The sequence below is a fragment of the Eremothecium cymbalariae genome, chromosome 4, assembly GCF_000235365.1.
Source record: "Eremothecium cymbalariae DBVPG#7215 chromosome 4, complete sequence".
NCBI classification, from domain to species: domain Eukaryota; kingdom Fungi; phylum Ascomycota; class Saccharomycetes; order Saccharomycetales; family Saccharomycetaceae; genus Eremothecium; species Eremothecium cymbalariae.
In genome coordinates this window covers 978,174-1,000,201 of record NC_016452.1, presented here as the reverse complement: position 1 = coordinate 1,000,201, position 22,028 = coordinate 978,174, and the positions used below count along the sequence as shown (strand labels likewise).

Genomic DNA, 22,028 nt, shown 5'->3' with positions numbered 1-22,028 from the left:
CGGAGTGTTTATTTCTGTCTCAAAATCTAGATCTCGATCTCGATCTCGATCTCGATCTTGAAAAATCCTATTTATTTTTTTACTTTTTTCTGTCCTCCTCCTCGCCCCTCCTTGTATTACTGTCGTCGTTTGTCGTTTGCCCGTTCCTCGTCGTCGTCGTCGTCAGCTTTGTTTTATTCGCACGCTTTTTTCACATACACACACACACACTCTCTCTCTCTCTTTCTCTCCTGGCAGGAGGTTTTTTTGGATATAAATCTTAAAGGAAAGGGAGAAAAGAACTATTACCATAATATTACTTTTTCCTATCCATTAGTCAGCCAGTCGACCAGCTATTCCTCTCAGCTTTTCCCGCCTCCTCCTCCCTCGCGCTTTCACGTATTAAAAAATCGCATCGTCTTTTTTTTCAATTTTTTTTCCTTCTCCTGGGACGAATTTCTCCTTTATTTCAAAAGCTCCTGCTCCCCACCCCTGTCAGGTTTTTTTTCCTTGGCTTTTTGTTTGACTGCTGGTAGTTAGGTCCGGATTTGAAATAAATAAATTGGATCAGGAGTTGTAGGCCGTTTACCACCCCACCCCACCCGCACCCCCCTCCTCTCTCTCCCACTCGCTCTCGTTCCCCTCTCTCCACCTTTCGTTACGAAAAGGTCGTTTTCACCAGAAAAAAATTCAAAAATAAAGGTCAGGTCAGGTCAGGTTAGGTCCAGGACACAGGCCTTGTTTTATTATTTTTTATTTTTTAGTGGACTATAGAACGCCATGGAGGTGGTGCCAAGCTATCATGGGTATATAGAGACGAACGCAGACGCCCTGCTGCTTGCTCAGGCCGTGTTGGATGGGAAGTTGAATCCGGTTTCTAGGCGGCCGTACGAGATCGAGCGGCCGCAGCTGATAGTTTCAGGCAATGTTTTTGTTTTCATCGAGGAGAAGTCGGGGATCAAGCGATGGACGGACGGAGTGTCGTGGTCTCCCTCGAGGATCATGGGTAAGTTTCTGGTGTACAGGGAACTGGACAAGCAGAACAGCGGTAGCATCGGTGGCAATGGAAATACCCCGCAGCATGGTTATGGTGGGATTGTTGCTGGTCGAGGCGGCGGCCGTGAGGATTCGATGGATGTGTCCGACGAGCAGGGCGCCGGCGGCGGTGCCGCCGGCAGCAGTATGGTTTCCAAGGCGTTGGTTGGTTCTCTGAATAACTCGTATGCTTTTAAGCCCGGGGGGTTGGTGAAGAAAACTATGTCGTTGAAGTTGAAGCGCGCTTCGCGTGTGGAGACCGTGCATATTATCTCGTACTATACGGCCGATGACGTTGAGGCGGGTAAGTTGGTTAAGCCTTCCAACTCGCCGTTCTTCAGCCAGGTGCGGTCGTGCCGGGAGTTGATTTCGGCGCTGGACAGTTCATCGGTTGGCAACTCGCGGAGTGCCAGTGGGCAGGGGGCTGGAACCGGCGGCGGCAGCAGCAACGCCGCCGCGGCGGTTCCTGGCGGATACCTGGCAGCAGCTGGTCCCGCGATGGCGCTGAGCCAGCCTGCATATCAGAGTCTGGCTCAGCTTCCCAGTGCGCACCATCGGCACCACCACCGGCAGCAGCAACCGGCGCCGCAACCACAACCGCAGTATTACGGTTCCAGCTACTATTCCGCTTTGCAGCAAAACAGCCCCAAGGCCGCGCCGTTGCACCATAATTACAGCTATTACACCCAGCCGAACCACAACATGCATCTATACCAACAGCAGCAACCCCAGCGACAGCAGTCGCAACAGCATCACGATCAATCGCATCAGGAGCAGGAGCAACAACACCAGGAGGATGAGCAGCAGCAACAGAGGAGGGCCGCCTCAAGCTCAACCAGCACAACCGTCGACATGTCTCAAATGACTGCGGCGTCTGTTGGCACAGCAGCAACTACTGCAGCCAGTGTCTCTCAGCAACAGCAGCAGCAACAACAGCAACAGCCCCACGGACAATTTTTGCCCCACCCGGGAACTTTATTCCCACCTGATCAGCAAAAGCCTAGTGGCATTCAACTACCTCTGCCCTTCCCCCACGGGGCGGCCCCCCAAGCTCAAGCAGCTGCACCTCCTATTCAGCAACCTCAGCTCCAGCAGCATTCCACCATCCCTTCAGCCTCAAGCTGCACGTCATACATCTCGTATCCCGCGTACAATATGCAGCAGTACGTCCAGTCCCCGCCAATGTACACCGTTTCAAGATACGGTGTAGGCGGGACGCCTCAGCTCCCTTTCAATTCTCAGGTAGTGCCAACGTCCCCCCCAAAAATTAACATCATTCCTCAACACATGTACAACTATGAGGCGCAACAGGAACAACAATTTCAAACGGGCGCTCCCTTTTCCACCGCTAACAACGCAAACATTGGTGGTGGTGGTGGTGGCAGTAATCCAACGGGTCTCATAGATGATAAACGGTAATAAAAATACCTGGAGAGAAAGAAAGAAAAAATAGAAAAGATGAAATCAGAGGAGAGGACTACAAAACGAGTGAGCAAAAAAGAAAAGGGAAAGTCAAGGAAAGTCAGCACCTTAACCCAAGACCCAGCCTGGTAAGGAGACCCCAGATGCCAAATGCCAAATTGTCTGAGAAATTATTGACAAACTGAAAAGAAAATTTAGAAAAGAAAAAAAATATCGAACACCACGACACAGGCTCAACTCGCATGCGCCCGAAACACATTCACTTACTTACTTACTCTTTCACAGAATTAAGCATATTTCAACATCAATTAACCCGGTTGGTGTGTTGTCTTCATATATCAACAACCCTCTTTATTTGGGCATGTGATGGCTGGTCTTTTCCCCATATGATTGACCTTTTTTGGGTCCGTCTTAATCTTTCACAACAAATTTTAACACTCTTTGACAGATATCCTTTGTTTTTTTATCACACTCGCACTGTATTCTATATAGAAGTAAGCTATTCCTTGTATATGTATGACCAGTGTGCAATGTGCATCATGCACTTGGGGGAGGGTTTTTCGTAAACCTAAACCATCCTTACTATATTCCGTTCCCTTCCCCCCCCCCGCGCTCCACCCACATGCTTCCTTCTGTCGGTCCAGCCAGAATTCTCTGCCTATAGATCTCTTGGAAACTAGCTCCCATTCAGGCTCGCCTCCTTTCCATTTCTGCATGATTTTTTTCCACACATATCTTTGTTCACTTTCCGTTTCAAACGTAGGACGCCCACTACCACTACTTTCCCACAATTTTAAAAAGCCCCTACCATCATCTGCAAGGCGCAGTTTTCCGTCACCTGTCACAACTTCTTCCAACCCTTGATTTTTTTTAGTGTGCATAAATCCATCTTGTATGTAAAAAAGCATCAAATAATAATAATGATGATGATGATGATGACTTTCCTCCTATCATTCATACATGGCATCACCGTCGCACTCCAATTTCTTCAAACTAGTCGAACGAGCGTCGCCCCAACCTAATGGCCTGTAATAGACAGCCCACCAGCTCGCAACAACTGCTGCTGCTGCTGCCTCAAAAAAACCAACCGAATGATAAGCATTATGCGGCATTATTGTCCCTGACACTCACAATGATCATCGACCATGACACTCCCCAACTAGCCCACCAATATGATTTTTACAGACTCAATCAACCAGTCAGATAAATAGGTATATAGATAGACCCAAAACAGAAAAAATGTGGAACCGGATGAATCAACGATGGACATGACCAACGTTGGATGGAACGATGGATGAAGCAAGTCGAAGCGAAACAGAGCACAGACAACAAGACAATTATAAACACATCGCCAAATTCCAAAAAAAAAAATTCATTGGGAACATTGTCACCGTAAAATTGATAAATGGTAATTATCAGCAATTATAATAGCTGTTACTTCAGAGAGAAAGCAGGAATTACTATTTTGTTCTTTTTTAAAATTATTAATTTATCTGATTTTAGAAGTTGATTCTGTTTTTTTGGTTATTTTTTCTCAAAAAGTTGATTGTTGATCAAGAAAGTAGTTGAAAAGGGATTCTAGCTTAGAATTATAGAACAGGGATTGGATCGGGTTGGAGGATAGAGCTTGGTGGATGAAAGCAAGTATAATGGAAGAGAATGGCGTAGTGAAGTCGGATCAGCTTAGCTCTACAATGGAACAACTTGTGTCAGGTGTGCGGACTGCGGAGGGTGGAGGCGGGGAAAGAAGAATAATTAACATGGATGATATTTTGGCACCAGATTGTTGCACACCGCTTTCTTCTGTAAGCGTGCTTGAGGATGTGCCAGATGGTGGTGAGGCGTATTCATCGGGATCTATGGGAGGAGGGGATGATAACAACAAGGGTAAACAGCTGCCTTTATTATCTAGAAGACTAGAGGAAACGGAGATTACGGCGCTCTCTGGAGCACTTGCAGGGTTTATATCCGGGATTATTGTTTGTCCATTAGATGTAGCGAAGACAAGGTTACAAGCTCAAGGGTTGCTTTCTAATTCAAGGTATTACAGTGGGATTTTGGGTACGCTTAGTAGGATAGTGAAGGACGAGAGTTATAGAGGTCTTTACAAAGGGTTGGTTCCTATAGTTTTAGGATATTTTCCTACATGGATGATATACTTTTCGATATATGAAAGATGTAAGAAACGTTATCCCGCTGTCTTCATGAATGATTTTATGGCGAACTCTGCGTCTGCGTTGACCGCAGGGGCGATTACCACTGCATTGACAAATCCGATATGGGTTGTTAAAACAAGATTGATGATTCAGTCGAACAAAAAGTATTTTTCTGTGTACTATAACGGTACATTGGATGCGTTCAGAAAGATGTATCGATTAGAGGGTTTAAAAGTATTCTATTCTGGTCTTGTGCCCTCACTCTTTGGGCTTTTCCACGTTGCAATTCATTTCCCTGTCTATGAACAGTTAAAGTGCTGGTTGCACTATAACGCACCGACTACAGGTGATCTGGATCAGTTGGGCCACAACCTGCATCTAGGTCGCTTGATTGTTGCATCATGTATATCAAAAATGGTTGCCAGCACAATTACTTATCCACATGAAATATTGAGAACCAGAATGCAGATCAGAGCAACAGGGTTGCATTCTGGGGTTCTTAGTATGATTTCCAAGCTTTACGTAAATGAAGGTTTCATCGGCTTTTATTCAGGCTTCACCACGAACATAGCCAGAACACTCCCTACGTCCGCTGTAACATTAGTTTCTTTCGAGTACTTCCGCAAATATATCAGGTTGTGGAACAATACTCTTCAGTCATGATCCCAGATCGCATCCTATCTTGTTTTTAACGTTTTAAATATACGCTACACAGATAGGCATAGTGTACAATAACTGATCCATTGATTATACCTTCACGAAGCGGTCATATGTGAAAACTGAACACTGACTGATTTCTACTTTCTCACTAGACTACTTCACAATCAAATACTGATATAATATACTTCAATAAGATGTGTTTATCCATCGTATTTAAACTATTAACTCTATTTAGGCTCAATTTTTTTACGTAACCAGGGAGGGTGAAAGCGAAACGGAACCGCACCTTTTATGAACGGTAAGATCAACTCCAGAAATCAAACATCCAGTTTTACTAGTAATGTTCTTCAAGATACTGAGCGAAGACGATAAGGATTTAAACATTTGATTTGATTGCTCGAACTATTGAAGGGTTATGAAGTGTTCTCTGGTATTATGGTTGGTTTCTCTGTTGGCTTCTTTTGCCTACGCTGAGGATACCGTAATTACTCCTGATACACCTGAAGATCAAGAAGTTTCACAAATTCCACCACCTCTTACTGTTAGAAACTTTGAGGATACGATGTCTAAGAACCTACATTTAGTTGAGTTTTTTAGTCCAACTTGCCCTCAGTGTCTTCTTTTGGCACCCAAATGGGAGGATACTTGGAAGAGCTTCCATGCAGAAGGTATGAAGTTAGGTATTTCGATGGAGAGGGTAAATTGCCTTGAAAGTGGTGATCTCTGTAACCAAGAGAATATTAAAGCTTATCCCAGTATCAAGTTGTATGGACCTGGAGGATTCATTCAAGATTATCCTAGGTCGTCATTAAGAAATCAGGAAAATTTTATTAAATTTATGAAAGACGAAGCAATAAGAAAGGAAAACTTGCTTTCCGTTTCAGAGACTAGTAGAAGCCTTATGCTTAATTCTGAACAGCTATCCTCATATATTGAAGGAAGAGGTGAAAAGCCAGTATTGATTTCCTTTTGGCCATCGGAAAATTTGAAAAACATGAGTAAAAGATTATCGTTTGCTAATTGTGCAAAATGTACCAATTACCAGGCAAATTGGAAAACTCTGTCTAATTTAAGGGCGGTAAAAGATATCGATATTGCTCATTATAATTGCATGAAAGATTCAACTCCATGCAAAAAATTGAAATTGGATCATTTAGTAGACTCAAGAAGACACAGTGGCGGTGTATTTCCGGCAGTAGCTCTTATGTTACCTGGCCATGGAGAAGATAACATTATAATGTATAAGGGATCTTCTTTTGATCCGTCAGATTTGGCAGAATTCGCATCTAGGACGTATTCTAACTCTCAATTTCCATCCATTACTGAGCTTGAGCTGAACGAAATGATACGTAAACCAATTGAAGTTGGAAAACCAAATGACATATTTGATAGCGGGAAAACCTTCCTTGTTTTGTACCAAGACTATAAGTCATCTGGTGGAGAAAATTTGAAAGTTCTAAGTTCCTTGTGTAAATTACTAAGTGGTTTACCAGGAGTTTATTTATACAAAAGTGCTGCAAATTTGCCAAGGTTGGTTCAGCAAAACTACTATGAAATGATTAAGCAAATTAATTACAATAGCTCAGAACCAGAAAAACTTGCAAATAAACAATATTTGGACTTGATGACATTATCTAAGCATCAAAGTTTCTTTATGTTCAAACAGGGTAGTCTGGTTCCTAATGTATTCTATGGAAATTACGAAGATGTTAAAACATTGAACAATTGGATAGAGCAAAATTCTTTGCCCATGGTCAATGAGTTAAAACTAGATAACTTCAAACAACTAATAGAGTTTCATGGAGATGTTTATGATGAATTGGCCATTCAACTTGTTGACACCGGGAATTCTGCTTCAAAGGCGGCTAGCAAAAGCTATCTGATCAGTTTCCTTGTTTCGTATCATGACTTCGAGAAAATTAGGCAAGATAACAATTATAAGAGCTTTGAAGAGCAAAGTGGTGTACCACAATCGAGCAAGGATGAAGAATACTTTGATGAAGATAGCATTCAGCAACTGATTTTAAGAGATAGGCACAAAGTGCTGCTTGCTTATGTCGATATTCATGATAACCGGATACTTCTGAATAAACTTGGTCTAAATATAAACAAGCGTTATTATAAAAACGGTGATGTTCTCATCGTTAATAAACTGAATAAAAAGTTTTATTATGACACGGATCCCTTTGGGCAGCCTTTGACGACTGATTCCCCTACCTACATGAAGGCGACCCTAAAAGCGTTGATTTTCCCTGAATCAAAGCCGAAACAAGTCGTTCGCCAACTATTGATAAACTCTCCCTTTGGTCATCACTTAAGATTCCTGGACAAAGTTCATCAATTTGGACTCCTTGGTTGGTTGTGCACTTTATGTGTAGTCTTCACTGCCCTTAAATCCCCTAGCTTGTACAGAAAACATAAGACTCGTAGAAGATATTTCGCTAAAAGAGATTCAGCTGGTTTGCTGGGAAAGCGTAGAAGACTTAAAGATTAATATGAATATGTGCACCCAACGAATAATGAGCCGCCTTTGAAACTCCAATTGGTGATATTAAATGTATACATTATGACCCTCTAAAGTTTAACAAAGATATAACAGTAGTACACTCTACTCATTTCCTTCGTATTTTTTTGTTTTTATTACCATTTATCGAATCCACACATAGAAGAATAAAACACCTACTGAAAAAAAAATCAGTAACCAAGTTTTAATGCTAATCTTAGATTTTTTTGCCATTATCATCATCTTATTGAATGTACGCTTCAGCTTAACAGATCCCTGCTCAAAAGTGTTTCCTAATTCATCTAGCGTATGGCTACTGCCACGAATCTCTTCTCCCATCCTTAGAGATAAGTTTTTTAATGCCTTGAGTTTCTCACTCATAATACCGACCTCCGCATCACTTTGAGATTCTAATTGTGCTAGCATCGACTGTGAATAGTCAAGTGACCCATTAATATTGTTATTGCTGTTGTTCTGATGGCTACCATTGTTAAACGGTGATCTGGACCTTTCAACAGGTTTGCTAAATTCTGGTCCAAACAGCTGCGTTCTTTGATGAACAGTACTATGATCCGACCTGGCGTTCATCCTAAAGAATTTTGTATATCTAATCCTTCGTTTTAAGTATAAACTTGAGAAATGATAATATTTAGTATTAATTAATACCCTTTTGCTGTTCTAACTTTAATAATACCAGCGAAGCTGTTCTACAACCTCTTCCCTTCTTATGTTGATCGTATATTATGCGAGCTGAGTGTTTTCCGTTTTTAGTGATTATTAAATATTCATCCAGGCCTTCAGTTCATTTATTTAATTATAATCATCACCAAATGTTCCAAAAGTGGGTACACAGTTCATTTATATAGTCATTCTGGGTGGCAGCTACAATTATGAGTACTCGTGAGGTTATAGAGGCGGCATCTCTTGCCAGAGTCAAGCATATTTTACTTATTTTGTCGGGAAAAGGTGGTGTTGGTAAGAGTTCGGTAACTACGCAAGTTGGGCTAACTCTAGCAAGCATGGGGTTTAAAGTCGGTATTTTAGACATAGATCTTACGGGTCCATCACTTCCTCGTATGTTTGGTATGGAGGGGAAATCGGTTTATCAGACGGAAAAAGGGTGGATGCCTGTTGCAGTGCCGGGGTCATCGGAAAAAGGCAGCTTACAATTAATGTCTTTGGGGTTTTTACTGAACGATAGAGGTGATAGTGTTGTGTGGAGAGGGCCTAAGAAAACTGCTATGATTAACCAGTTTATTTCGGATGTTTGTTGGGGTGAATTAGATTATCTTTTGATTGATACGCCGCCTGGGACGTCAGATGAGCACATTTCTATTGCAGAGCAGCTAAGATATGAGAGGCCAGACGGAGTTATAGTGGTATCTACTCCACAGAATGTGGCCGTTGCCGATGTCAAGAAAGAAATTAATTTTTGCATAAAGGTAGGGTTTAAGATTTTGGGAATTATTGAAAACATGTCTGGCTTTGTATGTCCACACTGTGCCGAATGCACGAACATATTCTCAAGCGGTGGTGCTAAGAAGTTGGCGGATCTTCTTGAGGTGCCCTATTTGGGCAATGTGCCCATAGATCCTACATTTGTGGAGCTAATAGAAAATCAAACTACTTTAGGAGAGACACTTGTTGAGTTGTACGAGAAATCGGCACTATACCCAATATTTAATAATATAATAGGGAAGATTATTGAGCACGGCATACCACCTAGGTGTTAATACTGGCCGCAAGAGCTTTATATATATAGATATATATAGATATATATATATTAAACCATTGTAGTTCATTAAAAAAATTGGACAAAGTTTCATTTACTAGTTGGATCCTCGTTCTTAGCTGACACGGCCACAAAGGGCTCAGTAATTTGGACATTTTCGAGGGTTGTAGCAGTCTGGGGGGCTGCCACTCGTTGGAACCTGGGCATTAAAATTTTGTCTGGAATCACGTCTCTTGTAGCGCTATCAAGATTAGGAGAATTGGAAGAATACCCTGTTGTACTTTTCTTGCAACCAGAACGCTCTAAACTTCCCAAGCATGATGATCCTTGAATCGCAAAGAACTTAGGACTTTTCGGACTGTAAAATTCATCTTCCATTTCTATACCCAGCCCTAGTGGTGTGGACTGATTTGTTTGTAAATTACCTTTGTAATCCCTTTTAGAAACTTCTACCCCGCAAGAATCAGCGTATATTTCAGTAACGGGGGGACGTATTTCGATCTCTGAAGAATCATTAGACTTTAACATTTGAATGGATTGAAACTTTGAGGGAAATTTGCCACGAAATATGTTATATAACAGTGGATAATGCCTTTCGTTCAACTGCTGATTGCTGAGTAGCCGTTCTTTCTCGGGTAATCTTAAATCAACATTGCTCAGGTCACTTATGACCTCATTTACAATATCTTGGCACTCTTTAAGACTTTGATCAATACTGTCAATGTATGTATCTAGCTCCATAATTTGTTTTTTTGTGTTGTTCTCGTGCTTGTAACGCAGTCTAAACACCCTTTTGGCAGTATGATCAATTTTATAAGCAGAAGTTCTTAACTTTTGATTCAGTTGATCCGCCTGCTCCTTTTCAGCATCCACCTCAGCATTCACACGTGTTTGAATACCCTGAATATCTGACTTAACCTGCCGGATTTCATTGGAAACAATCTTGAATATATTATCCTGCCTCAATTCTTTGCACGATGGTAATGCTGCAAGGGAATTTAGCTGTTTATAAACCTCAGAACCCTTAATAGGTATAAAATCATGCCTTATTCTCCTCTTAAGATTTCTTGGGTCCCCGGAAAATAGAAAACTCATGCTCTATACCACCTCCCATTCTAATTCAAGGCTTTATGTAGAGACTAACCTGCCATGTCTGTAAGTTGTTTAAATAGACGGTTGCCGCGAACCTTTCACAATAACATTCGATATCGCTTGTCATCCGTCACGACAAATACACTTCCGTAACTTCTAATTGAACTGCCTGGTTAAAATGCTGAGCAGTATTCAGCTGTTTGGAACTTGTTGAGTCTTATATAGTTTTGCTTTGTTGATTATATGCATTGAGAATTATTTGTCATTACTTTCTTCAACTATGCAGCCAGGTTTTGTATCTGAAACTGCGTATTTAAACTTTAATACAGATAGATATATTCAAAAAAGGTGAAAGATTACATATTTATTGTGAGATCTTAATTGATCTATGTAAAATGTTTATTTCATATATATATCACTTCTTCAAAACAGTAATCAATCAATTATCAATTATCAATTATTAATGGTCAATTATCTTTTCACTTCCATGTTGAGGTTTTCAATCGTTTGTACGAAGGACAACGACCGTCGAAGGTATATAAAAACTAACATCCATAAGTATTAGTATCCATAGTTTACAGAAGCATTCTTGGTTGTTATTGAAAGCTCTTTATGCTTTATAACCATTTTTGTTGCACAAGCCCCCTCTCATTCTGTGCAGAGATGCGCACGAATTTAAAAACCTACAAAGAAAAGTCTTGCTTAGCCAGCCTTGTTGAACTTCAGGCACTTTCACCTACATAACGAGGTTCGTTCGACAGGAAAAGACCATCATGTCTGTGGAACAAAGATCTAATGGTATGTTTGGTGATAGCTTTTATTGACTCTCCTTTTTTGGTTTAATGGAATGCAGAAACTAACTATCATTATCTGCAGTACTTCAAATCAAGTACAACGAGTACAAGCAGACTTTAGAAGAACTGCAAACCAAAATAATTGAGCTAGGCAATGATAAAGAGGAACACGAAATTGTGCTTTCCACCCTGAAAACCACTGAAGATACAAGGAAATGCTACAGAATGGTAGGGGGTGCTCTGGTGGAAACCGATGTAGTAAGTACTATTCCAATATTAGAGACCAAGAAAGAAAAGATTTCAACTACTATTTCAACTATGAAAGCTGAGTTAATAAAGATAGCAAATGAGTTCGAAAAATGGAAGAAAGATAATAAGATCCAAATTCTCAGGCAATAGGTTTTATTAAGTAAAATTGATAATATTGTAGGCTGCGTATATATATATTCTCAGTATTTATTTAAAAAAAAACAGTATTTATTTGCCTTGACTAGTTATTCTTCTTTTCTACGCCAACGTTCTCAGTAATTGGAGCATTCATATAGACAAGCAAGAACATCGAAAACAGGAAAATCACAGAGAAAATCGATGATAGATATACCCATGCGTTTGTGATTTTATAACTCCTTGGATATTCATCGTTTGCCAGATGTCGAATTGCTTTAACATCCTTTTCTGTTACATAAGATAACCCAGATCTTCTATAATCCGTCAAAAAGGTGAAAACGCCATGGTGGTCTGGCAATTTAAATTCGCCTGTAGTGTAGTACTGGATGTCTTTAGTTTGCCTACTGGCATTCAGAGTAAGGCGATAATATGGGTCAATCATACGTAATTCAAATTGCACATCATCTGTAATGAAGGGGACCCAATCAGACCCGTTCCATTCTGAAAAACCGACTTCGTAAACGATTGAATCTCTAACCTTATAAGGATGTTCATCGTATGAAATTCCATTAGAATGTGAATGGGAGAAACCAACACTCTTAATAACAGCCTTCTCTCTGAAATTCCACTTTATTAAATCTTCAATGAACAAACCGTTGGAATTGAACACATCGTCTTTCAAAAAAGAATCACTTCCGATCCAAACAGTTCTTGCATTGTTTAAACTTTGAAACCCAGCGATTAGATAACCCTGTGAACCAACAGTCCAGCGGTCTCCTTTGTTGTTGGTATTGAATGAAGTTCTAGGGGCTGCTAATATTGGTACTAGTAATTCACCATTACCCAACAAAGCAGACGAACCAGAATAAACGAGTTCCATTGAAGGTTCAGAAAAAACGTTTCTGTTTAAGACTTCACTTGTTGAAATCGAAATAACATCACTTGCACCTTTCTGAAAGTAATCGACCAATTTCGAATCCCTTGGGCTTGGATAAATCCCCAATTGGTTCAAGTATATACGAACAGCATCATTTAAACCACCAGGACTTGTAATTGTCAAGACGTCTCCGCCATCTTCAGAGAAATTTAATAAAGTGCTCACGTCAAAGTTGCTGCTGATCGTTCTGCTTTTGGTTGGGAACAAAATTAAGTTGTCATATAGCCTCTTCTCACCATCGTAGAGCTTGAATTGATCATTGGAATCATCTATCGCAACAAATTCAATCTTGTATGATCTTTTCTGCAAAGTAGCAAACAGTTTCGAATATTCATTCAAATCCGTAATTTTGGAATCATACAGCAGTAGCGTTTTAACACCATGAACAGGCAATGCGTGTGCCCAAAGGACTATGCATAGCAAATTTATAAAAAACAATTTCAACATGGCACACCTGCTTGATTTAACAAGTTGTTTTTGGTGTGATTCTCACTGTATTACTTTGCTTGTAATGTGCAACTACCTGCTGATCGGATTGGCCACCTTTTAACTTTTTTTAAGCGTATGTATGTTTTATTTGAAAGTCATTCATTTGCTTACTTATACACACAGCAATACACCTGCTACAGCCATCATTTCCCATCGCTAGACAGATTAGTAAACCCGTTAAAGTGAGTTTTATGCAGAGCAACTTTAAAGGTAATACATAATGACAGTCGCTAGTAAGGATGGTGCATCAACTTCTGATTTCCTGGAGGCATTCCAGAAGTTAAAGGAAGGAGAGGAGACAGCAGAAAGAATGGAAAGGATGCTTGACCAACTAGAAGGAAACATCGAAACTTTATTAGCTGCTGCGAAGGAGTTAAATGGTCAGGATAACGAATTACTTGAAAACCGCCAAAGCGATTATCGAGATGATATTTATTATGAAAGTACTTAACGCAAGAACTATGTTTGAATAGGCTGTTGCACAGTCAACCGTCCTGATGATTTCTTGGGACTATAAATGAGTCATTGGTGTCATTAGGGAGAAATGGATTCACAGGCCTATTTGGATTGAGCATATCTTTTACGGGATCTACATCTAATGTAATCTTAACTTGTTTTCCATTACCAATCCACCATTTCTTTATATCTGAACTTGGAGGCGGAAGCTTCTTCTTGACCTTTTTAATTTTTGAAACTACTGGCGATATTCCCTTTAATTCAATTTTGTCTACGATTAATTCACTTTCCTCTAAGAACGTATCCTTCTCCTCCTCACTTAGTCCAGCAAACATTTGTTTAAGTCTATCGTGGATGATGCGAGATAGTTGTGCCCTCTTCTCTTCATCTATAACAGTTACACGAGCTTTAAACGTTGCATATACAGGCCTATGATCAGAAAACACTATATTTTCTGCGTATCCGTAACATAATGGTTTAATAACCTCACCCCTACTTAATATCCTATCTGTCCATGCTGGAATGCGCATCTTTTCACTGGTATCATAAGTTTTTGTACCAGGATCAAATTTATAGGTTGGTGGAAATGTAATCTCCATTTCATTAAAGTATGGGAATGATTCTCCTGCGATCATCTGTTGATTCAATTGGTCCTTTTCCAATAGCTTTGTGTAGTTACCTTCTGATATAGCCCTCCTTACCTCTTCATTTGAAAGCAAAATTCTATAATTAAAGTCACCCATCCATATTACACCATCATGATCCTTGATCCGGACGTCTCTGGAAAACCGAATATTTTTCATAATTGTCTTATAATCGCTATGTCTTTGTTCAACATTTTCCAAACCTGCAGCTAAATGCGAAACAACAAAACAAAACTTTGTAGTCGAATACATGAATCTTATAGCAGCTGCACCTTTATTGGCAGACATCCCACCAAAGCCTGTTTTTTTAACATCACACTCTATACGCTTAATCTTTGAGTGCTCCGCTTCACTCACATAAAGTAGAAGTAATACTCCTCCAAGTTGATTACTACCAGCACAAATATATTTTGAATGAGTTTTCCGAATAAGCTGTTTTAGTATCTTTTTCTCCCAGAATTGTCTCGAGAGTGGATCTGTTGTCAACATGTGGCCCGGCGTTAATTCAACAACTTCTTGTAAGCCTATGATATACATATCTGCAATACCATCCGGTATATCAGTATTTATTGGGAATATCCATTCATGTATTTCTCCATTGCTCTGTTTACCATTCACATTAAAAGTACCAGCAAATATTGTTATATCTTTCTCATATGTAAACTCCTTTTTAACTTTTTTCAAACATTTGGATATGTGAGCATGTAATGGATCATAAAGAAGCACTTTTGATGTTACACTAAAAATTAATGAATATAGTTTTTTACATTTTGCTGGATTTTTCTGATATTTATTATAGATCCTCTGTAACCAGAAATCATTATCGGCCCAAAGTGCTTCATGCCTTTTAATCAAATTATTAGTAACATTAAAGCCATCTAGCTCATCAGTAGTTAAATCTAATACCTCTCTGCTTATGGTCATTGAAACTACATTAGGTTTTCCTGTGGAATTTAATGCACTGATACGAAACGTGCCCGTTTGTTTGCCAACGTATATGCCCCTGGAAATATCATACGCAAATGCCCCAAATTCATAAATATCCTGTTTCAAGAAATATAATAATTTATGCGGAGATTTTGTTAACACATCTGCGGAATAATCGACACTTGTAAATCTAATACCCTTAAGATCAGCACAATCCCTATATGCTGAACTTAACACTTCATGTGATGAATTCCTGACCTTGGTTAAATTTACAATACTCAAATCACCATACCTTGATGCCATTTCGTCAAAGTGTTTATCAAAAGACGATTGAGTACGATCAGGACTTTTTATTAGCTTCACTTTCTTACTGTGCAACAATTGGCCCTCCACAACTTCCCAAGATAATGGGACATCTCCTCTAGTTAACACATATGCAAACAAATAGCTATCTGTCTGAATGATGACCTCGCTTTCAACAAAATTCGACACATTACCGCTATCATCAATGCCACTTTGTAATTCTAAGCTATTCTCATGATCTTCTGTAGACATTTTTGAAATCAATGTCACTGAAGTTGGTGTTTCATGATCGCCAGTCGCAATTGTTTTACAAAAACCTCTGATGACAAATGTAAGAAACTGTCCTCCATCAAACACGGGCAATTCAGCTGGCGTGATCCTTCCGCGGAGTTGCACAATTTCAGATATGAGGTTCATATTCCAAATGAACTTCTTTTCCTGATGTTCAATTATATTTTCAGTTCTATTCTTAAGTCCCCGTTCTTGTAATACATTCGTAATATCAAAATCCATAGAATAATAGAACGTGCCATCGCTAAACAACTTTTTGAGAGGCCCACAGGGATGCTCATCTAAAAGCTTCTCCTGGAAAATTTCTGATATATTATAAAGCCATTGGTCGTAGACGGCTGAATCCAAACAATAGAAATTAACGTTAAGAATTTGATAAATAGATTCTAACCCTCTTATTCTACCATCCTTATGTTTCCACCGTGGCCTAGCTACCTCTTTAACCCCAATTATCAAACCAATAAATACTAGGCTCTTCACTTGAATGATACCAAGAAGACCTTTGATAGGAAAAGCTGACCATTCCAGAAAATCGTTATCAACTAGCATAGATTCTGACATAGTCTTCACTATGATTGTAGGCTGAGTCGATTTTCCTTGAGCTATTTTATTGTCCTTTGATCTTTCAAACACCAATACATAATCGTTAGACGCCACAGCTATAGCTCTAGGGGATTTTCTAACAAATAACTTCATGGCAAATGCAGTTCTTGAACTTTATGTTAGTTCTATTATAATGAGTCTAACGGTCAAACCTAGTTTCACAATCCGGCATTTTTTGTGCCAGTTATGGCTCACATGATGATCTAATATCTGCTGCCACTAATATTTTTTTGTCGATATTATCGCTTTACTGTTTACCTGGCAGGCCTTTTATATATTTATTTCAGAATTATTATTAATTAACTACATTATTTAATGCACATTTAAACGTTCTGAAATGTTAATAGGATTTTTTTAAAGATACTTATTTTGAGAATCTAGCTGGATCTAGACGAATATTATTGGTCTGAGTTTCGCTGTGTGTTGTTATGGACAAAAAGTTCAATGACCTTTGCTATGCATGCAGGATTGGTGATTTGGAGAATATTGATAGGCTGATTGCATCTGGGGCGAATGTTAATGGTCTCGATAGGTTTGATAATACCCCATTATTCCTCGCAAGCCTTTGTGGACACATTGAAGCGGTTAAGCTGTTACTTTCCAGGGGAGCTGTTTGTGACCGGGACCGATATGAAGGTGCAAGGTGCATTTACGGGGCTTTAAATGACTCAATTAGGGATGTTTTACTTGAATACGATATTTCTAAGGCTGTTGATATTAAGCAGCCTTTTGCTATACATGTTTCGGCTTTATTCAATAATTCAAGCCTAGAATGCCAAGATATAGTTTTTAGGTTTAATAGTGATTGCGAATTTCGACTACATCGGTTGTTGCTAGCTGCCAGAAGCCCGTATTTTTATGAGAAACTGACAACTGTTTGGAAGGATAAAAGTATTATTGAAATGCCATATGGAGAATCTCTGAATGCTTTTGCGTTGGTTGTTAAATTTTTATATCTAATACCTGTCTTGCATGAAGTTACTCAGCATGACTACAAATTCCTGAAGATGTTCTGTGAGAAACTAGCCATACCATCATTAGCGGAATATATTAACACAGTTAATCATTTCATTTATTCGTCCAAGAAACGCACTTATATAAATGAGTTACAATTTAAGTTTACTGAGGAAGCAAAGTCACAATTACGTTCATTTATGGTCAATAACATATTGAAGAAGAAAATCAGCACAGAGGATTATAGAGATATCCCTGATAATGAACTGAATTCAATGAGGGATGGCGGTTCAATGATGGATATATTTTTGTTAGTCAAAACTGGTGAGTACTCTGGATATATATATCCCGCACACAGGTCAATTTTAATGAGGGCTGAATACTTTAAAGTCATGTTCACTTCACCTTTCTCTGAATCGGCTGGATACAAAAGGACGGATAATAATATTCTTGACCGATATCAAAAATTCCCAATAATAACACTTCCATCCTCTGATTTACATGTTGCAGAAGTTATATTATCATACCTATATTTTGACTGCCTTGAAATACCATGGGAATGGGCAATTGAAGTATTAATGGTAGCTAATGCCTTGTTAATCGACAGATTAAAGAGTATGGCTGCTGTAACTATAATGCAATCACATCAACTCTTAGAACGGCACTCAATTTTTGAAGTGCTATATGCAGCATGGGATACTGGTATGGAGAGACTAGAACAATATGCAGCCAAGATAATTGTCGATAACTTAGACAGGTACTCTGCAGATGAAGAATTGAAGGCTGCTATTTTGATGAGCGCAGAGAGAATCAACTGTCGGCAAGAAACAGACACAATTGAACTGGTAGATGATATGAGGTACTATCTACTCAAAAAGTATGCTTTGACATTAGAAGATTTTCGACTTTTGGAATGTCATCATAACATAGACTTAAGAAAGAAACATAGGCTGCTGAAATATAACCGCGATTTAGAGTCAATTGATACCATACTACTTGAATTGAAACTAGATGCGTAAAATGTTTTATAATAAAAACTGATATATAGTAGAATATATCTCTTATCTAAGCCGTACAATTAAATCAATAATATATTCAAAAATTAATTGTTCTTATGAATTTCAGGTAACCAAGATTCATCGACTTTAATTTGAGCCGGTAATTTTGAGGTTTTGCGAGCAGAATTCTGATTGATGAAGTAGTAAGATCCATAGACAAGGATGGAAAGTAAAATAGCCTGTACAAATAAAAATTTTGGATTGAGGAAAGACATAGGTGGTGGATTGATCCTAATCAAGGAAGGCCTTGTAGCTACCCTGATGGGCTCCTCATCAATGACAATAACGCTAGGTATTAGATAATAATCACCTTCGGCAAGCTCCAAAGTTAAAATCTGCTTGAATTTAATTGAGTCATTGACAGCAACATTAATTTGTCCAATACCAGTTTCCGTAATGTTAGCAACAATCGATCCACTATATGCATTTACAATACTACCACCAACGGCAACAACACTAACGTTATTTTTTCAAAATTCGTAAAATTGAAGTTCAGAGTAACATTTTGACCAGAATCTAATTCAGAAAATGATGATGGATCGAAGTTTGGGTTTTCGGCAATGAAATATTCAATATCAAAGTTTGCAACCCTTGGAGATTCTATGTCTTCTTCAACATCTTCAGCATTTACAGCCCAAGCCCCAATACCACAGAGTAATAACAGATTTGAGAACTTCATTATTTGAAAACAAGACTTGCTTACTGCAGTAGATTGATGTAAGTGAAACTACGTGTTAAATACTGAAAACACTTCCAGTTCAACATTAAGTATTATTCGTTAATGATGATCAAATAAATCAGAAGCATTTTTGAAGGTTCCAAAATTAGCAACAGCTGAATTAGATTTGATGCTAGGAGCTAATATCTTGAACTACCAATTATAGTTCAGCAGAATCCATAACTTATCTCGTGTGCCATATATGTGTGCATCTTAAGTGTATATATTGATTGCCATCTGTTGTACATATCAGTACATATTTAAAAAATATTAAAAACAAAAACTCCGAAAATATGAAATAATTACAGAAACTTAAAATTATATATATCAAAAGCAAGCGATTCACAGCTAACAGAAAGAGGCACAGAACTAGCTAAAAAGTAGTTGCGAATAAAAAACGTAGAAGTTGTTTAATGAATTAACAGTATAACGTATTCTCAATATTTTATTACTGTAGATTATCAAATAAATATATTAATACGCGTAAATATTAATCACATGATACAAAATATTAATAACAATTAAGCATATAAATATTAATATAATATTTCAAAACTATTATACTTAAAACCAACAAATATATATTTTCTATTAATATAATAAAATATATTGATGGCAATATAATAGACTAATATATTGTATTAGATTATAAATTAATAATATAGGTTGTTTATGATTTCCGAAAAATAAAAAAATGTTTAAACAAAAACTTTTTTAAACAAAATCCTCATATGAATTATAAAATTTACTTACTTCCAATAATCAATGTTTTTTTAAAATTAAATTAAGAATGTAAAATTAGCGTTATATACATCATAATAACAACATATTTGATTATTTAGAATTAATAGTAATTAATTTAGTATAGAATAATGAAATAATTAATTAATTAATGATTTATTTAATTGAAACGAAGTACATTAGAGAATGGTTTTAAAAAATTGTCGAAAAAGTTGAGATAACTCGTTATTTGCCTTGAACTATTTTGTATTTTTTATATTATTTTATATTATTTTATATTATTTTATATTATTTTTTATTATTATTTTTTTTTTTGGTAAAATAAATATTTAATATTTTTATTTTGAATTTTTAACAATTGTATCAAGCACACGGTTAATGAGATTTTTCTGTGACGTAACAAATATTTTGTTAATTGACTTATTATATATAGTAGATAATAATAGTTAATGCTAGTAAAATATATATATATATATATTTTGTATTCAAATACTTTAGAAAGTTTATTTACTGATAAAATTTCATTGTAAGCAAGGTGTTACAAATGAGTATTATTTTACATTAGCTTAAGAACGTACATTAAAAAGTACAGTTCGTCAGGTATTAAGAAAACGAAACCTTTTTGATGAAAAAGAGTAATGTAATATTATTAGTAAATGACAATAATGAAAATACAAATGAGCAGATCCAGTAGGAAATAAAAAACGAGGAAAGAAGTCCATCAGAATATTTCCCAATTACTCATAACCTTAATTGTTTCGAGGTTAAGCTTCCTGGGTACCAGTTTCTGAAGATTGCGCAACAGGTTTATATGGAGAAGAAACGGGCAAATCATGCTTATGCGACCCATGTTCATCATTTTCATCTTGTACAGAACCAATGGAGTTATTTGCAATGTTATTATTTCTAGACTTTCTGCTACCATTGTAAGCTCCTCTCTTAGCATTGTTGTAAGTACCTCTATAAACATTTCTAAACGCACCATTCGAAGTACGTTGCTGAGGTCTGTTATTTTGTGATATGTTCTGTGAGTGTTGTGGTTGCTGGTGATACCGATAAGCAGGATAGTAATTTGCAGCCTTGTATGGAGTATAGGCATTATAGGCAGCAAAATTCCAATGAGGATGTATAAATCCATTTTGCCATTGATTACCGTAAAAATATTGTTGTCGTTGTTGATGTTGTTGCTGTTGCTGCTGTTGATGGTGTTGTTGTAATTGCTGCTGCTGTTGCTGATGAGAATGTTGTAGATGAGAGCGATTATGTTGTTTGTGAAAAGAATTACTACCATCAGTATTCTGGATATGCTGGTTGTGATGATAAGCAAAAGGTTTCCCAAATCCAGGTAAGTTAGTTCTCTTTTTGGCGACCGTAATTATCTTGTTATTAAACTCGGATCCATTTAGTTCCAATGCCTTTGCAACTGATTCCACCATTTCGAATTCAATATATGCATACCCCTTTGGTTCTCCAGTCCTCTTGTTGTGCAGAATAGTAATCCTATTAATCATTCCAACATCTTTAAAATGTGTTTCTAAAGTCTCTGCAGTAGTTTCGGGAGTAATACTGCTAACAAAGATGGAACGAGTATCCAGCTCGACCTGCTTAGCATGTTTCTCATCCTTACCTAATTGTAAAAATAATTCCTTTTGTCCTTCAAAGGTATTATCATATAACTCTTTACCATCTTCAGTTGTTTCCAATAATTCATCTTGGTCCTTCAACTCATGCATATTACTGGTTTCACCGTCTAACTGCAAATTTTTCACTGTTTCAGTAACGGCTTTAGTAGCAGTATGCTCAAGGGGCAATGCAATGGCACTTTCTGTCATTAGTTATACTTCTCAAGATAATTCGGTTGTTATCCTGGGTTCTCTAGACACTCAAAAGTCCAATCCTAAGCAATTTGAGTTATAAGATGACACCGGTGCAGATTTTATTTCTTCAATTGAAGTAGACGGTAGCCCTTCTGCTAATCTGCAACCCGAACTATACTTTTTTTTTAAATGATTATTTCAGACTGTACACACATCCGGGTAACAATAATATCACATGACTTAAAATGAAACATTTTAAATTCCGATGAATCTGCCGAAAATACCTTCCTTTATATATAGAATGCATGAAACATCGCAAGGGCCCTCCAG

At 37.8% G+C, this 22,028-nt stretch overlaps 13 protein-coding genes and 1 further gene across 13 annotated transcripts, besides 1 other annotated feature; 7 read left to right on the top strand and 7 right to left on the bottom strand.

Moving 5' to 3' along the window:
- Positions 1–759: 759 nt before the first annotated feature.
- Positions 760–2,433, top strand: MIT1 (Mit1p; the record flags this gene model as incomplete). Its single annotated transcript, XM_003646304.1, has 1 exon — positions 760–2,433. The coding sequence occupies one exon, from the start codon at positions 760–762 to the stop codon at positions 2,431–2,433; it is 1,674 nt and encodes a 557-aa protein (XP_003646352.1).
- Positions 2,434–2,867: 434 nt separating this feature from the next.
- Positions 2,868–3,344, bottom strand: Ecym_4495 (uncharacterized protein; the record flags this gene model as incomplete). Its single annotated transcript, XM_003646303.1, has 1 exon — positions 2,868–3,344. The coding sequence occupies one exon, from the start codon at positions 3,342–3,344 to the stop codon at positions 2,868–2,870; it is 477 nt and encodes a 158-aa protein (XP_003646351.1).
- A 726-nt stretch (positions 3,345–4,070) lies between these two features.
- On the top strand, positions 4,071–5,255 carry YIA6 (NAD+ transporter; the record flags this gene model as incomplete). Its single annotated transcript, XM_003646302.1, has 1 exon — positions 4,071–5,255. One exon carries the CDS (start codon positions 4,071–4,073, stop codon positions 5,253–5,255), a length of 1,185 nt encoding a protein of 394 aa, XP_003646350.1.
- Positions 5,256–5,667: 412 nt separating this feature from the next.
- EPS1 (protein disulfide isomerase EPS1) lies at positions 5,668–7,746 on the top strand (the record flags this gene model as incomplete). Its single annotated transcript, XM_003646301.1, has 1 exon — positions 5,668–7,746. One exon carries the CDS (start codon positions 5,668–5,670, stop codon positions 7,744–7,746), a length of 2,079 nt encoding a protein of 692 aa, XP_003646349.1.
- A 153-nt stretch (positions 7,747–7,899) lies between these two features.
- BET1 (Bet1p) lies at positions 7,900–8,343 on the bottom strand (the record flags this gene model as incomplete). Its single annotated transcript, XM_003646300.1, has 1 exon — positions 7,900–8,343. The coding sequence occupies one exon, from the start codon at positions 8,341–8,343 to the stop codon at positions 7,900–7,902; it is 444 nt and encodes a 147-aa protein (XP_003646348.1).
- A 302-nt stretch (positions 8,344–8,645) lies between these two features.
- Positions 8,646–9,488, top strand: CFD1 (iron-sulfur cluster assembly protein CFD1; the record flags this gene model as incomplete). The annotated part of the gene is made up of 1 exon (XM_003646299.1): positions 8,646–9,488. One exon carries the CDS (start codon positions 8,646–8,648, stop codon positions 9,486–9,488), a length of 843 nt encoding a protein of 280 aa, XP_003646347.1.
- An 89-nt stretch (positions 9,489–9,577) lies between these two features.
- Positions 9,578–10,582, bottom strand: VAB2 (Vab2p; the record flags this gene model as incomplete). Its single annotated transcript, XM_003646298.1, has 1 exon — positions 9,578–10,582. The coding sequence occupies one exon, from the start codon at positions 10,580–10,582 to the stop codon at positions 9,578–9,580; it is 1,005 nt and encodes a 334-aa protein (XP_003646346.1).
- A 770-nt stretch (positions 10,583–11,352) lies between these two features.
- On the top strand, positions 11,353–11,772 carry GIM4 (tubulin-binding prefolding complex subunit GIM4; the record flags this gene model as incomplete). Its single annotated transcript, XM_003646297.1, has 2 exons — positions 11,353–11,377; positions 11,456–11,772. The coding sequence occupies 2 exons, from the start codon at positions 11,353–11,355 to the stop codon at positions 11,770–11,772; spliced, it is 342 nt and encodes a 113-aa protein (XP_003646345.1).
- A 91-nt stretch (positions 11,773–11,863) lies between these two features.
- WBP1 (dolichyl-diphosphooligosaccharide-protein glycotransferase) lies at positions 11,864–13,144 on the bottom strand (the record flags this gene model as incomplete). Its single annotated transcript, XM_003646296.1, has 1 exon — positions 11,864–13,144. The coding sequence occupies one exon, from the start codon at positions 13,142–13,144 to the stop codon at positions 11,864–11,866; it is 1,281 nt and encodes a 426-aa protein (XP_003646344.1).
- A 262-nt stretch (positions 13,145–13,406) lies between these two features.
- Positions 13,407–13,637, top strand: CMI7 (Cmi7p; the record flags this gene model as incomplete). The annotated part of the gene is made up of 1 exon (XM_003646295.1): positions 13,407–13,637. One exon carries the CDS (start codon positions 13,407–13,409, stop codon positions 13,635–13,637), a length of 231 nt encoding a protein of 76 aa, XP_003646343.1.
- A 34-nt stretch (positions 13,638–13,671) lies between these two features.
- On the bottom strand, positions 13,672–16,503 carry INP51 (phosphoinositide 5-phosphatase INP51; the record flags this gene model as incomplete). The annotated part of the gene is made up of 1 exon (XM_003646294.1): positions 13,672–16,503. The coding sequence occupies one exon, from the start codon at positions 16,501–16,503 to the stop codon at positions 13,672–13,674; it is 2,832 nt and encodes a 943-aa protein (XP_003646342.1).
- Positions 16,504–16,838: 335 nt separating this feature from the next.
- On the top strand, positions 16,839–18,383 carry Ecym_4485 (uncharacterized protein; the record flags this gene model as incomplete). Its single annotated transcript, XM_003646293.1, has 1 exon — positions 16,839–18,383. The coding sequence occupies one exon, from the start codon at positions 16,839–16,841 to the stop codon at positions 18,381–18,383; it is 1,545 nt and encodes a 514-aa protein (XP_003646341.1).
- Positions 18,384–18,466: 83 nt separating this feature from the next.
- Ecym_4484 lies at positions 18,467–19,101 on the bottom strand (the record flags this gene model as incomplete).
- Positions 19,102–19,634: 533 nt separating this feature from the next.
- Positions 19,635–19,836: a sequence feature (centromere 4).
- An 809-nt stretch (positions 19,837–20,645) lies between these two features.
- On the bottom strand, positions 20,646–21,713 carry SGN1 (Sgn1p; the record flags this gene model as incomplete). The annotated part of the gene is made up of 1 exon (XM_003646292.1): positions 20,646–21,713. The coding sequence occupies one exon, from the start codon at positions 21,711–21,713 to the stop codon at positions 20,646–20,648; it is 1,068 nt and encodes a 355-aa protein (XP_003646340.1).
- Between the last annotated feature and the right edge of the window lie 315 nt (positions 21,714–22,028).